General features: G+C 52.7%; 1 protein-coding gene across 11 annotated transcripts in view; it reads left to right on the top strand.

Annotated features, from left to right (window-relative positions):
• DDX11 (DEAD/H-box helicase 11) overlaps positions 1-14,044 on the top strand; it is a 30,415-nt gene that overhangs the window by 13,499 nt on the left and 2,872 nt on the right. For all 11 annotated transcript variants that reach the window (XR_002515528.2, XR_002515529.2, XR_002515527.2 and 8 more), the window contains exons 6-20: positions 877-922; positions 1,867-1,974; positions 2,200-2,287; positions 2,681-2,889; positions 4,475-4,627; positions 5,596-5,642; positions 5,990-6,069; positions 7,326-7,370; positions 7,491-7,558; positions 9,016-9,054; positions 9,312-9,420; positions 9,534-9,665; positions 10,470-10,582; positions 13,219-13,291; positions 13,609-13,712. Coding sequence is in view for 8 of the 11 variants with exons in the window: in XM_021922013.2 (XP_021777705.2) it covers positions 877-922; positions 1,867-1,974; positions 2,200-2,287; positions 2,681-2,889; positions 4,475-4,627; positions 5,596-5,642; positions 5,990-6,069; positions 7,326-7,370; positions 7,491-7,558; positions 9,016-9,054; positions 9,312-9,420; positions 9,534-9,665; positions 10,470-10,582; positions 13,219-13,291; positions 13,609-13,712 (1,414 nt within the window). In the remaining 3 variants the exon portion in view is untranslated. The remainder of the gene's footprint in view (positions 1-876; positions 923-1,866; positions 1,975-2,199; positions 2,288-2,680; positions 2,890-4,474; positions 4,628-5,595; positions 5,643-5,989; positions 6,070-7,325; positions 7,371-7,490; positions 7,559-9,015; positions 9,055-9,311; positions 9,421-9,533; positions 9,666-10,469; positions 10,583-13,218; positions 13,292-13,608; positions 13,713-14,044) is intronic.

Genomic DNA, 14,044 nt, shown 5'->3' with positions numbered 1-14,044 from the left:
GGTTTTGTGTTTCTGAGGAGCGTAGACTAGTAAAGCTGGCTCAGCTTCGGGCCATGGGATGCAGGGCTGGCCTCCCCACCAACACCCAGTGCTGATCGGCTCTTCCTGCATTGCTGGAAAGGGCAGACTGAGGCGCTGACAGAAGAGGTGTAACTGGTCATAAGTGAGAGCGTCCTCTGTTCACTTGGTCAGTCAGTTGTGGCTTCATCCAGGAGATGGCCATGGGGTTCCTGCCGCATGCCAGGCTCTAGGTGAGGCCACAGGGACTCAGCAGAATCAAGGCTGACCTGGGTCCTCCCTTGTGGACATGACAGTCTGTAGGGAGATAGACTGAGAGAAAGCGATTTTGAATGAGGTAGGTGTTAAGAGCAGGGGCCATGAATCTGTGTCAGAGCAGCCAGACCTACCGGGGAAGGTCAAAGGCGGCTTCTTGGAGGAGGTGACATTTCTGCTGCTATCTTAGAGTTGACTGAGAGCTGGTGAGGGGAGACAGCATTCCAGTCACAGAGCATCCAAAGGCCTGAGGTGATGAAAAGCAAATATCCCCCCTGGGACCTCAGAGGGGTCCAGCTTGCCGGAGGGAGGGCAGAGAGGAGAGCAGCCTGCCATGACCCCCAAGGCTTCCAACTTAAGACTTGGGTTGGGGGTGCTGAGCCCCTTTCTTCTTTTTATATCTCCCCCCCCCACAGACCTAAGTGGCCATGGGAGGCTGGGGTTGGCATTTGCCTGGGGGAGTTTCTGAGCGAGCAGCACCTGCTGCCTTGGTGGAACCCATCGCTGGGAATGGCCAGGGCTCATCACCAGCGCTCAGCAGATGCTCAGTGCATTTTGCTGAGTTTGCTGAGAGAAGACTGTTTTCTGTTCTGTCTCACACAGAGTGGATGAGGATGAGGATGACCTGGAGGAAGAACATGTAACTAAGGTAACACGAGTGTCCTCAGCTGGTGCTGTGTTGGGGCCTATGGGCTGGGCCCTGCACCCCCGGGGAGAAAGCTGGAGTCACTCAGCTGCTTCTCACCCTTCTTTCTACAAAAGAGATTCCAGCACTTGGACTCTGTGGCTTCCCGGATGCAACCCTGGTCCCAAGTTGCTCCCTTGGCCAGCTGCAGTGGACCCTGGAGACCTTTCCCGGGTTCGGGGCCTGGGGAGACCTGTCCTGGGGGCAGGGCCATGCTTGCCACGCCAGGGCATCGAGGAGCAGCTGTTCAGGGCTGAAGTCTGGGTGGTGTGGGTAGGACAGACACGAGTGTCCTATCCTTTGGGTCTCTCATGGTGTGCTTCTCCCCTTGTCCGTGTTCCGATTTGCATGGAGGGCTATGGGTTATGTGTGGTCTGACATCTCCCATTTGGTTTCATTGATTTATGACTTTTGTTTTCTGTCGGAAGTAGGTATTTTCTCTGTATTTTTCTTGTTTCCTCCCTTCACTGTTGCCTTAGAGGAGTAGAGAGAGGGTATTCTGGTCAGCCTTCCTTTCTCCCTTTGGGGGATGTGTGTGACACACTCCCCCACCCACCCCCACCGACAACCCACCCTCCCCAAGTGGGGACTGTTTGCAACGGGAGATGGTCACCCGTGTCCTAAGATTGGCCAACCCTCCAAAGTGGTTGATTAGAGACTGGATATGACTCGTGGAAGGAGCTGCCTTTGGGGCATTCCCTTGAACTTCTGGAGCTGTGGGTGACTTGGGAACCCCTGGGTCCCTCGATAGATGCCTGATGTGGGACATCACTGTCCTGCCTCAGCTTTGTGCATTTGGAGCCACTCCCTTTCCCTCAGCCTCTCAGGCCCTGGCGTATCTTGATCTTACAGAATGCCGTGGGATGTTTTGGTTCTCTCTTTGAAGCACCTTTCTTTCTCTCTGCTAGATTTATTACTGTAGTCGGACACACTCCCAGCTGGCCCAGTTTGTGCATGAGGTGAAGAAGAGCCCCTTTGGCAAGGATGTTCGGCTGGTCTCCCTTGGCTCCCGGCAGGTAAACAGTGGCCAGTGTTTCCACCAGCGGCCATCCTGCTCCTTTCCCCACAGCTTTGTCCTCCTCGTCCAGGCCTGGGAGACCAGTGCGAGGAGCAGCCCCCTCCCTGGCCTGGCCAGCCCATCACTGGAAGACAAAGGAGAGGCGGGGCAGGTCCACCTGTGTTGGTTAGATGTCATTTAGCCGGCACCATCTCTTTGCCTCTTTCTTTCTCCTTTGTTGCAGAACCTTTGTGTCAACGAAGATGTGAAAAGCCTAGGTTCTGTGCAGCTTATCAACGATCGCTGTGTGGACATGCAGAGAAGCAGGCACGGTAGCCATCGGGACCATGGCGTAGCCGCAGGCGGTCTGGAGAGAGTGAGGCAGGGGTGGCAGTGACCGAAGACCATTAAGTATCTTTCATAGAAAGAATGGCAGAGGAGACCCCAGTTCCTTCCTGAGGCCCCTCTCCTTGGGAAAAAGTGTTCCTACTCTCTGGGTCAGTGTCAGGGAATCACTGGTTTGGAGATGATTTTATAGGCTCTTTCTGGAGAACAAAAGTAAAACCTTAATAGTGTTCCAGTGAGACCACTGTAGGCAGTACTTGGGAGGGTCCTATAGACCCCACCCCATGGAAGTGGGTCTTAACATTACGGAACCCTCTGTTGGGCCCATGGACAGTTGCTGTCCTCTCTCTTTTCTCTCCTTGTGCCTGTGCCACCCTCAGAGAAGAAGAAAGGAGCTGAGGAGGAGAAGCCAAAGAGAAGGAGGCAGGAGAAGCAGGCGGCCTGCCCCTTCTACAACCACGAGCAGATGGGCCTCCTCCGGGATGAGGCCCTGGCAGAGGTGAAGGACATTGAGCAGCTGCTGGCCCTTGGGAAGGAGGCCCGGGCCTGTCCCTATTACGGGAGCCGCCTTGCCATCCCTGCAGCCCAGGTGAGGGCCCTGCAGGGCCGGAAAGCCGCGCTTGCTCTCACTGTGGTCTAGGACATGAGGGGAGTCTTCATCACACTGTATTTTGGGGGATGCCACCTACCGTGTTCAGACTGACAGTACCTAACCCATTCTTTCCTGATGTGTGAGTTGGAGGTGGCGCGTGGGATCCCTTGGGGGCTCCAGGCAGCAGGGCCAATTGGCATTACTGGGGATAGGATTTAGGAGCCAGGAAGCATGTGCATTCCTAGTGAAACCACAGGGACAGGATGCCAGGAGCTGGGAAGAGTGCAGTACTTAAATCTGTTTACAGATGGCTTTCCAAGTGATGCTCCCAACTTCCATGCCTATCATGTGATGGCGCACGTCAGCGGTGGAACCATTCAGTTTTCCTATTTTTCATTTTTGTAACTGGAAAGCTTTCCTAGCATACACCTACCTGCAGCACGTGAGAATACTGTCTTCTCTGCCTCAACTTCTCTTGATTTTTAAACAGAAGGAAGAACTGCTAATGTAGCAGATCAAAAATAGTATCTCACGGTTATTTGGTGGGTGCAATTCCACTATTTTCTTGCTACTTTAATTTGAGTGACTTTGGAAACAGGATATCACTTGTGGAAAATGCTGTATAATCCAGAAAAAATTTAAAGTTTTAAAAGATTCGGGGAACTAAGTAACCATTTTGCACAGCAGCTGAATGCTCACCAGCATACCTGCTGAGCTGTGTGGGCGCTGGCAGAGAAATGGGGGGAAGCTGCCAGGCCCCATGATGTCCCAGGCCTTCCCTCCAGTCTGTTTGCCTTTAGAGCAAGATTAGTGCTGTAGGCATTTATACACAAATATCCTAATATGGCTCAAAATCTTTACAATTTTTGAATTTTTAAAGCACTTTGACCATATTTTGCTTTTATGTTAATAGTATTCCAGTGGAATTCTATGCATGGGGACACTGGAGCCCAGAAAAGTTAAGCGACTTTTATTTTCTCACCAACCGTGAGTGATGGAGCCATTCAGTTTTCCGGTATTTCACTTTTTATATGAGTATTCCTTTAACTGGAAACTTTCCTAACAACAAACACCTAAAGATCTGCAGAGTTGCTTTTATTTTTGTTACCCCAGCTCCACTCAACCCTCGCTTGAGATATATCAACCCTATTTTGCAGATGAGGAAACCAAGGGTCAGAGAGGTTAGACAACTCCCAGAGTCACACAGCTGGGAAGTAGCAGCTCCAGGAGAAGAAACTGGGGCCACTTCCTGGCGCACCAGTGGTTTTCAGGTGTTTTGCAGAAACTCGGGGGCTTCCGGGGCGACCTTGAGGACATGGACAAGGCTAAGCAGGGGTTCCCCTCACCCAGCCCTGCCCTTGGTTTACTCAGGAGTCAGACCAGCCCGTTTCCTGTGTTTCATATGTTGGCGTTTCATTTAAAGCTCAAGGAAAGCTTGTCCGTTGCTACACTCTACTTTCGAATGGCACTACATAGTCCAGGCAGGAAATAGAAGCACTCACGTCAGGACCTCAGTGTCAGGCAGGCAAAGCTTCTGCAGGGGAGCCCCGCCCTGCTCAGGTGGCCTCATCTCCCCTCCCAGCTGGTGGTGCTGCCCTATCAGATGCTGCTGCATGCCGCCACTCGGCAGGCTGCGGGCATCCGGCTGCAGGAACAGGTGGTGATCATCGACGAAGCGCACAACCTGATAGACACCATCACGGGCATGCACAGCGTGGAGGTCAGCGGCTGCCAGGTGTGTGGGCCTCCCCTCCCTGGGCCAGGGCCGCCCTGAGGTAAAGGGACTTGCATGGTTCCTGCAGACACCTGGGCCAAGAATTCCTTCGGAGGTGGGGCTTGCTAGAGGGTGCATAAGTCAAGGCAGTGACCTCATCGGAGGCTGACCATGGCTTTCCACTGCATCCTGGGGAGCCCGCTACGGCAGAGTGGCTCATTTCCCTGCACCTTACCTGCCCCCATGCTTCTGAGTCGCTCCAGCCCTGGATACCAGCAGCCAGCTCTGTAAGCCAAGGAGGTGGCATGAGTGAGGCAGAAGGCCCCTCAGGATTGGATTTTTCGTTACTGCAGTTGCCTGGAGGGAATTGAATTGAGGAATGCTCAAGATCAGTGCAGGCTCCTCCTGCCGACCTGTCGTGCGCCATGCATGGCACCAGGTGTCCCTGGTCTTCACGCTAACTCTGCCATGGGGGTGGTGTTCCTGTTTTACATTGAGAACTTAGAGATTCAGACACGGTCAAGCTGTGTCCTAAGGTCATGCAGCTCATGAGTGTGGAGCTGGGGTGTGCCCACTGGTTTCTGACTGTGAAACCCCCCACGACATCCCACCAGCTCTGCTGACCCGTGCCTGGGTTGAATTGAGGCCGGGATGTGATGGTGACCTTGAACCATCACTCTGTAGACTCCAGGTCTTTTCCCAACCCAGTGGAAACTAGCAGGGGATTCCGTACTTGAGGGATTCAGCCTCTTGCTTTTCTCTAATCCACAGTGGACGCTGGAGGAAAACTTCCCTTCCTTCCCCTCTTTCTCAGCTCCCACCAGCCTAAGGGCTGTGGAAACCCATACCTTTTGTCTGCACCCAGCCCCCTCTCCTCCCTTTGGTGGCTCCCTGTGTGTCCAGGGCCAGCATCTTCTAGGCGAATCTAAGATGTCAGCAGCTCAGCCCTTGGCTGCTTGCCCAGAGCCTGGTTTGTGTTCTTTCCCCAGCTCTGCCAGGCCCATTCCCAGCTGCTGCAGTACATGGAGCGATACGGGTGAGATGTGACCCTCTGAGGTAGTGGGATAGTCCTTTGGCAGCCCCCTGCATCGGCCTCGGAGAGGCAGCACTTTGGTTCCCGCCTCTGGCCTGGGCTGTGGTGGGGTGGAGCTGCGTGCCATTCATGTCCTGGGCACATCATGGTGTGTGCTGCACACAGACCTGGAAGGCTGGGGACCGACCACTGGCTCTGAGGCCTGGCGCCATGGCCAGCCTGCTCTCTGGGAAAGGATTTGTAGCTTGTGACCCAATTTGAGAGGCACCGGGCACAAGGCTTCCACTGGGGCGGGCGGGGCGAGTCACTGTCAGGGCACCACCGCTTAATGTCCATTGGCTTCTTCTCAGGAAGCGTTTGAAGGCCAAGAACCTGATGTACCTGAAGCAGATCCTGTATTTGCTGGAGAAATTCGTGGCCGTGCTGGGGGGTGAGAGCCCCATCCCCCTGCTGACCCTCGGTCTGCACAACCTGCCGGGCTGCTTTTTCCTTGGTTGCCCATCAGGACGCTTCAATTCTCTGTTTTTAAGAAGGGTCACCCAGGCGCGGTGGCTCACGCTTGTAATCCTAGCACTTGGGAGGCTGAGGCAGGTGATTCACCTGAGTTTGAGACCAACCTGGCCAACGTAGTGAAACCCCATCTCTACTAAAAATGCAAAAAAAACTAGCTGGGAGTGTTGGTGTGGCCTGTAGTCCCAGCTGTTCCAGAGGCTGAGACAAGAGAATTGCTTGCTCAAACCCGGGAGGCAGAGGTTGCAGTGAGCCGAGATCATGTCACTGCACTCCAGTCTGGGCAACAGAGTGAGAATCCGTCTCAAAAAAAAAAAAGCAGGGTCTTGGTCATTGATTGAGAAAATTCTTGTTCTTTGTAGCTTGGTTGAGTTGTCTGACTTGAGCTTTTTTTAGGCCCTCGGGTTCTTTGCCCATGTTCTGAGGACTTTCTATTTCAGGCCCTGCCCTGGGGGGATAGTAAGGATACAGCATCATATGAACACACAGTGTTTCCGTGATGGGCATAGTGCTGTGGGGTGTTCGAAGCACTTGCATATGCGGTTTTGTGTGCCCTGTGAGAAAGTAGTGCTGGCATTTGAATCCTTGTTGATGACGCATAAATTAGACCTCAGTGCAAGGGCTGCTTACGGTTCCCAAGCCCAGCACGGGAGCCTGGGATCTTCTGACTCCGGCTCCCACGCCTCTTTGCATGACCCTGTCGTGTCCCCTTCTTTTATGATGGGGCACCCCCTTGGAAGGCGTCTGTGGAAGTGGAAGCTGCAGAAAGCCTGTGGGAGCTTCTAGCGGGAGCTGGTCTCGTGCTGCTGCTCTGAGCCGCCAGCTCTGCTTTGCCTCAGGCTCCCCACGTGGCCTGGGCAGCTCCTGTGTGGTCCCGTGCCCTGCATGCATTGGTCTGGCCACTGTGTCCTGGCCTCCTGGAGAAGGGGTGAAAAACATGAACTTACAGAGCTTTGGGTTCCATGTGGAAACACGTGAGTCAGATGTGGGAGGCTCCTGGACCCACCTGCCCTCTTGGTGGGTCCTTTGTGTGCTATAAATAGCGAAAAACAAAACAAAGCCCTTCAAGTATGGATGCTCTTCTCACTTGACGTGCAGTGCCGAGGGAGAGAAGATAGGGAAGGGTTGAGGGGCCAGAGAACCACCATTGTGACCAATTTCCATTCTCTTTCTTAGGGAACATTAAGCAAAATCCCAATACACAGAGCCTCTCACAGACAGGTAAGAGAGTTGCCCTCAGAGGGCCCAGAGCTGATCTGAGCCACTTCCAAGCTTAACCCTGGGACTGAAACCCAAGGCTCAGGGTGAAGCTCCCAAGGCCCTTCGTGTGTTTGCTCTCAGGGACAGAGCTGAAGACCATCAATGATTTTCTCTTCCAGAGCCAGATTGACAACATCAACCTGTTCAAGGTAGAGGTTTCCACCTTTCCACATTCCACATCCAGTTTCCTTCCTGTTACCACTGTGGGTAGAGTACTATGTTAAGACTATAGAAGGAAGAAAAAGCAAAACATAGACATGTAATAACCCTTAACCCGCAGCATGCCTGTGAGACAAAAGTCATCTTCCTTTAGGGTGAGGGCGACAGGGATGGGTGAGAAAGAGACTTCTTGGTGCCTCATAGAACAGATAGAGACTCCAGGTCCTCGCCGCCTCACTCCGTCCTCTGGCACAGTCTCTCAGGCTTATGGACAGGAGCAGGACATTGATTTGTTCTGTGCAACTCATCACGTCTTCCCACTTGGACCTTGGGTCTGGTTGCAGCCTCAGACCTCTGCTCACTCCAGGTCTGCATACCCGGCACTCCCTACATGGAACATGGCCACTGCCGCCTGAACCCCAACTTTGTAACTCAGATCAGCAACAGTGACTGTCCCCGGGTACAGGGTTCTGCTTGTGTTCTAGGCGGCATGCCATGTGCTGTGGCTCTGAGCTAGGATATCCTTTTGCCCCAGCAAGGAAAGCAGACAGGCCCAGGGAGGTGACTTCAAGAGGGTGGCGAGCACAGTCGTCCCCCAAGTGAGCCAATAGCACACGGCAGAGACAGCGTCCAGACCTGGCTACATTGAGTCGGGGCCCCGCATTCATCCCATCCTGCCTGCATTTTTTTTCTTAAAACCAGCTTTCCCCCTGAATTACCCATTTGGATCACTGTCACTGCCACCATCCCTGCCAGACAGGCTGGATCCAGGTCATCCTTGATGCCTTTCTTCCCTTGTCTCCCACATGCCTATGATAGCCGCCAGGCCCGACAGCCCTCAGACAGTCCTGCCATCCCTGCGCTTCTCCCACAGCTGGGACATGGATGCAGGCGCTCCTTCCTCGCCATCCCTCTGCCCCTCTTGCTTTCCTTCTCTCTCCTTCCCGTGGGTCTCATCACCCACCATCAAGGGAATCCTCATTGAAGGATGTCACTCTTTTTAGAAACCAGTTTAAAGGCTCCAAACTCCCCTCTCTGCATCCCCAGCTGAGATCTGGCACCAAACCACACATACTGGATGCACCGACTTGGTGGCTTTGCTCATAGAAGTTCCTTTTTTTAACTCTGTCACCTGGAAGGAAAGCCAAGGGGACCTAGATTGTACTGAGCACTCTTAGACTTGAGAAACACTTTTGGAAAGAGGGTCTCCCCTTTCCGAAAGGAGGAGGCCACTGCATTGTGGGCAGGGGCAGTAGAGGAGGGGGTGGCCTCAGAGAGGGGATGACAGGGTTGCTGGCAGGGAGGCTCCGGGTGCCTCAGAAGGTAGCACTGCATTGTGCTGCCTGGGTGGTAAAAGTGGTGTGTGTTTTTTTTGTTTTGTTTTGTTTTGAAGATTACAGCTTGCTCAGTTTGCACACATGCCTACAGCTGGGCTTGGTTTTTGCAGGTGCAGCGATACTGTGAGAAGAGCATGATCAGCAGAAAGGTAACTGCTCACGTCTTACGGTCCTGAACATGACCCAACTGTGCCCCGACCCCCCGCCCTTGCCATGCTTTCCTCCCCTGCCCTCAGGGAACTCCGGAGTCCCCTTCATCTCCACCCTCCTTGGTGCAGTGGGCCTTGCTGGGGTGGTGGGATGTGTGCTGCAGGCGTCTTGGGCCTGGCAGAGCCTCCGATCCGCCCAGCCTCTCTTTCACGGCTGTTCCTCGTTCCTCTCCGCTGCTCGCTCTCATTCCACCCAGCTCTTTGGATTCACAGAACGGTATGGAGCAGTGCTCTCATCCCGGGAGCAGCCCAAACTGGCTGGGTTTCAGCAATTCCTGCAGAGCCTGCAGCCCAGGACGACTGAAGGTAAGGCAGTGGGGTGGGCAAGCAGAGCCAGCTGCAAGCCTGGCCAAGGACGTCGGTTCCTTGCGTGTGGACCTGACCGCAAGGAAGCCTCCTCCCCGTTCTGCTCTGTGCAGCTCCTGCAGCCCCCGCAGACGAGAGTCAGGCTAGCGCCCCGCGACCAGCTTCCCCACTGATGCACATCGAAGGCTTCCTGGCAGCTCTCACTACAGCCAACCAGGACGGCAGGGTCATCCTGAGCCGCCAAGGTAATCAGGTGCTTCTTGGCCAGGTTCAGTTCCCAGGAAGGAGCCAAGCTGAGCCAGGGAGCCGCAGTGTGAAAGGATTCTTTCCTTCCGTCCTGGGAACTTCCGGGTTAGGAGGAAGCAGTGCAGTGGGCACTGGCCTGCTGTGACCTGGGCAAGCAGTGGAGGCGGACAGGAGGAGATCGAGGGGCTGGGATGGGAGTCCTCTCGGACAAGGGTCCTAGGGAAGCTTGCATTGTGGGGCAGATGGGCTTTGGTTTGGGTCATGGTTTTGTCATCTATGAGCTTTGTGATTTGGACTGTTTTCTTTCTCAACTTCAGTTTCCTTGTATGAAAATGGAGAGGATAGGCCGGGCGCGGTGGCTCACGCCTGTAATCCCAGCACTTTGGGAGGCCAAGGTGGGCGGATCACGAGGTTAGGAGATTGAGACCATCCTGGCTAACACAGCGAAACCCCGTCTCTACTAAAAATACAAAAAATTAGCCGGACACCTGTAGTCCCAGCTACTTGGGAGGCAGAGGCAGGAAAATCATTTGAACCCAGGAGACGGAGGTTGCAGGGAGCCAAGATTGCACCACTGCACTCCAGCCTGGACAACAAATTGAGACCCCATCTCAAAAAAAGAAAATGGAGAGGATAGTATGGTCCACCTCTGTGGACTGGTTGTCCTAGAGATTAAATGGTGTTTAAAGAGAAAGCACTAGCACTTGTGCCTCAGATCTGGACTTACCTGGGGACCCCCTTTGCTGGGACAGTAGAAGTGTCTGTTGGCTTGCACTCACCTCCCCACCGATCTGTTTTTCCAGGCAGCCTCAGTCAGAGCACCCTTAAGTTTTTGCTCCTGAATCCAGCTGTGCACTTTGCCCAAGTGGTGAAGGAGTGCCGGGCAGTGGTCATTGCAGGGGGGACCATGCAGCCGGTAAGGACGCCTTTCCCAGCCCCTTGTGCCCCATGTGTTGGGATGAGATGGGGGCTTTGGAGAGATGCATTTTCAGTCCTGTTCTCTCCTGGGGCCCCAAGCCAGAAAGGGTCAGCTCGAGCAGGCCCAGTGGTGTCCACTGGGTGACACTGCTATTCTGTCTCACTGCTGTGCCTTTTAGGCTGGAGGGACAGCAGGGACTCCTCTGCTGCTCCATTCTCTAGTGCCAGGATCACATGTCTCCCAGAGAAAGCTGTTCTGTGGTTTGAAACTCAAAGAAAAAAATTAGGATTCCACTTTTAAAAGGTTCATTTTGATGTATATGAATATAATAGTCTTTGTAGGCATAATTTTTACTTATGTGCATACCTATTTTAAAAACAAAAGTGCGGCTCCCTCCACGTGCTATCACTGGAACTCGCTCTTTTCACTCAGCAGCAGAGGGTCATAAACCTGTCTCCTTGTCAGCAAGCATGCGCGTATTTCAGTATCGGAGCTGTGCTGGATTCCAGTTACACAGATACATAGCATTTCATGTGGGTGCTCCTGTTTCACTAGGTGTGCAGGTTATTTGCAGTTTTCTGTTTTGAGCATGATTGGGATGAATATAACGGCATCTCTGCACAGTGGTGACTCCTACCTAGGAAAGAGCCTCCTGGACGAAAAGCTGCTGGGAATCCTGAAGCAGTGCTTCCCAGCCCCAGCTGCCTTAGCTTTTGATTTTTATATTTTTGTATGTATAGATTCATAGTTCTATTCATTCAGCATACTAAAGTTGTTCATAGTCATTATTGTTTCTGACATTCACGTTGTCTCAGCTGATGTGACAGCCCCTTCCTGCTAACTCAGGTCCTCGCCGTGGCCCAGTCAGTCTTGCCTCCAGCACAGCAGAATGTCCAGGGTTCACCATGGGTGTCCTTGCCCCCACACTGGATTCATTTCTCCAAGCCGCCCTGGTTTCTTGTAATGGGGAATGACGTTTGGAAATCAAGCTGTGGGTGCTAGGGGTTTGTCATGCTCCTGGGACATTTCAGTAGACAGATCTAGGAAATGTTTTCAGAATGAATCCATGCTGGTATTTCTTTTTTTTTCCTTTTTTTTTTTGAGACAGAGTCTTGCTCATCTCCCCAGGCTAGATGCAGTGGCCCGATCACAGCTCTCTGCAACCTCTGCCTCCCTGGGGTTCAGCGATTCTAGGTATCTCAACCTCCTGAGTAGCTGGGATTACAGGCATGCCCACCACACACAGCAGGTACATGGCCCCAGTAGAGATGGGGTCTTACCATGTTGGCCAGGCTGGTCTCGAACTCAGGTGATCCGCCAGCCTTGGCATCCCAAAGAGCTGGGATTACAGGCATGAGCCACCATGCCTGGCCCATATTGGTATTTCTAAGTAAAAATCAAAGCATTTGTTTACTTGAGCTTATATTGTACCTCTTTTTCTCTTAAGCCTGAACATTTGTGGTACATTAACATACTTATCTGCTCTATCCTATAATATACTTAAAAGTTTTGAAATCATAATACCAATATTACTTCTAACAATAAATCTGATTGAAATTGCCTTTCCTCTTTGCCCTTAACAGTCTGACGCACTAAGGATGTCTGGTCACTAGGCTCTAAAGTCGTGGAGCCAGGCTTCTCTCCGTGTGCTTCTATTGTCCGTTTCATAGAGAGCTAGGCTGTTTTTGTTTCATTTTCTTTTCAATTTTAGAATATGCTTTTTTCTTTTCTGACTTGTAGTTTTTAAATATGTAAATATTTGTGTGGTTCAAAAGTCAAAGCTACTATAAAAAGATCTATTCAGGAAAGCCTCACTCTCGTCCTTCTCCAGCCCATTCCCCACCCCTACAGGGAGTCAGTTTTGCTAGCCTGTCCTTGCAGTCTTTCTTTTTCCCCCAAATAAGCAAAAATGTGTCTTCATTTTTCCCTTTCCTGTTTTATTTACATAGAAGGCATCTTAGTCAGTTGTCCCAGCCATTGCTCCTCTAGTGGGCTGCGTGGTTCTCCGTCTGGCAGATGTAGGGAGCTCATTCAACCAGTACTCTCTGGAGAGGCAGGTGCACGGTTACAGGGAAAGGCCCGGGGCACATGCTGTTTGGTATTTGTGGCTGTATATTTTCAGTAAACTCTTAAATATGGGATCCTGGGTTTAAAAGTATAAATACATTTAATTTGTTAACTGTTGTGAAATTCCCCTTCGTAAGAATCGGACATTCTGTATCCCACCAGCAACGTCTAGGAATGCCTGTTTCTCTTTTGGATTGGTTACTTCTGGATTTTTGCCCGTCTAACAGGTGAAAACCTGGAGATTCTTATTCAGTAGTTTGAGCTGGGACCTGGCCACCTCTATTTTTGAAAATTTTCACTATAATTTTGCTGCATAGCCAGGGTTGAGACTGACTGTGCCAGATCTGCTGGATTTCCTTTGCTGTTCCTGCACGTAGTTTAAACGAGGCTGTCAGCACTGGGTATCAGTCACCATTTTTCTTTTTGTTAGTTTGCCGTCAGCCTTTTCTTTGATCTCTTCTTTCAGTGTGTGTGTACTTGCTGTCTCTTAGCCCAGACTTCTCGCTTCCTTTCTGCCGGGCCTCTGAGGGGCCACGAGGCCGTGACGCTGTGGCCTTGGTCTGCAGGTGTCTGACTTCCGGCAGCAGCTGCTGGCCTGTGCCGGGGTGGAAGCTGAACGCGTGGTGGAGTTTTCCTGTGGTGAGGAGCCATGCCCAGGGTGGGGCAGGCTAGAGGTCAGGTTCTGGCTCCTGTTTTCTGCGTGTAACCTCTTACTGCAACAAGGCACAGGGGCGGTGGAGACCCCGGGATGGGAGCCTTGCCCTTTGTGCGCTCGCCCAGGCTCTCCTGCTCTGCTCCCTGCTGCCTGCTGCCCAGTGTGACTGGCGATGGTGGGTGGGTGAGCGCTGTCAGTCGCTGCTCCTGTGCTGGAAGATGGGGCGGGGAAATGCCCTTTCTGCACTGTGTCTCAGCACCCCTGCATCTCCAGTTTTCGGCCCCTCCCTGGCTCTTACCAGGTCACGTGATCCCTCCAGACAATATCCTGCCCCTTGTCATCTGCAGCGGGATCTCCAACCAGCCACTGGAATTCACGTTCCAGAAAAGAGAGCTGCCTCAGATGGTCAGTCCCAGCCAGCTCGCCGTGCCACAGCCTGGGCTCAGGCAGCAAAGGGTTTTCCGGGGCAGGGGCACTCTGGCCCACCCTGAGTGTTTTCAGGTGTTGGGGAAATTGCATGGGGCTAGGGGGGAAGGAGGGCATCCACTATAGAGCCTCACAGAATGAGCGGCATCGATCTAGATGCTTATGGAGGAAGGTCTGAGCTTCCCCGCCCCTCACCCCTTAGGCTGCGAAGTACATATTCTTAAAACCTCCAGGCATCCCCTGAGGATGCCTCACGCAGAGGAAAGCTGCTGGTTCCCTTTGGCTCTCTTGCCCTTTGGTTATATCTGCTC

The sequence above is a fragment of the Papio anubis genome, chromosome 9, assembly GCF_008728515.1.
Source record: "Papio anubis isolate 15944 chromosome 9, Panubis1.0, whole genome shotgun sequence".
Lineage (NCBI taxonomy): Eukaryota > Metazoa > Chordata > Mammalia > Primates > Cercopithecidae > Papio > Papio anubis.
The sequence above is the reverse complement of the archived record's forward strand: the minus strand, read 5'-3'. Positions and strand labels throughout refer to the sequence as shown.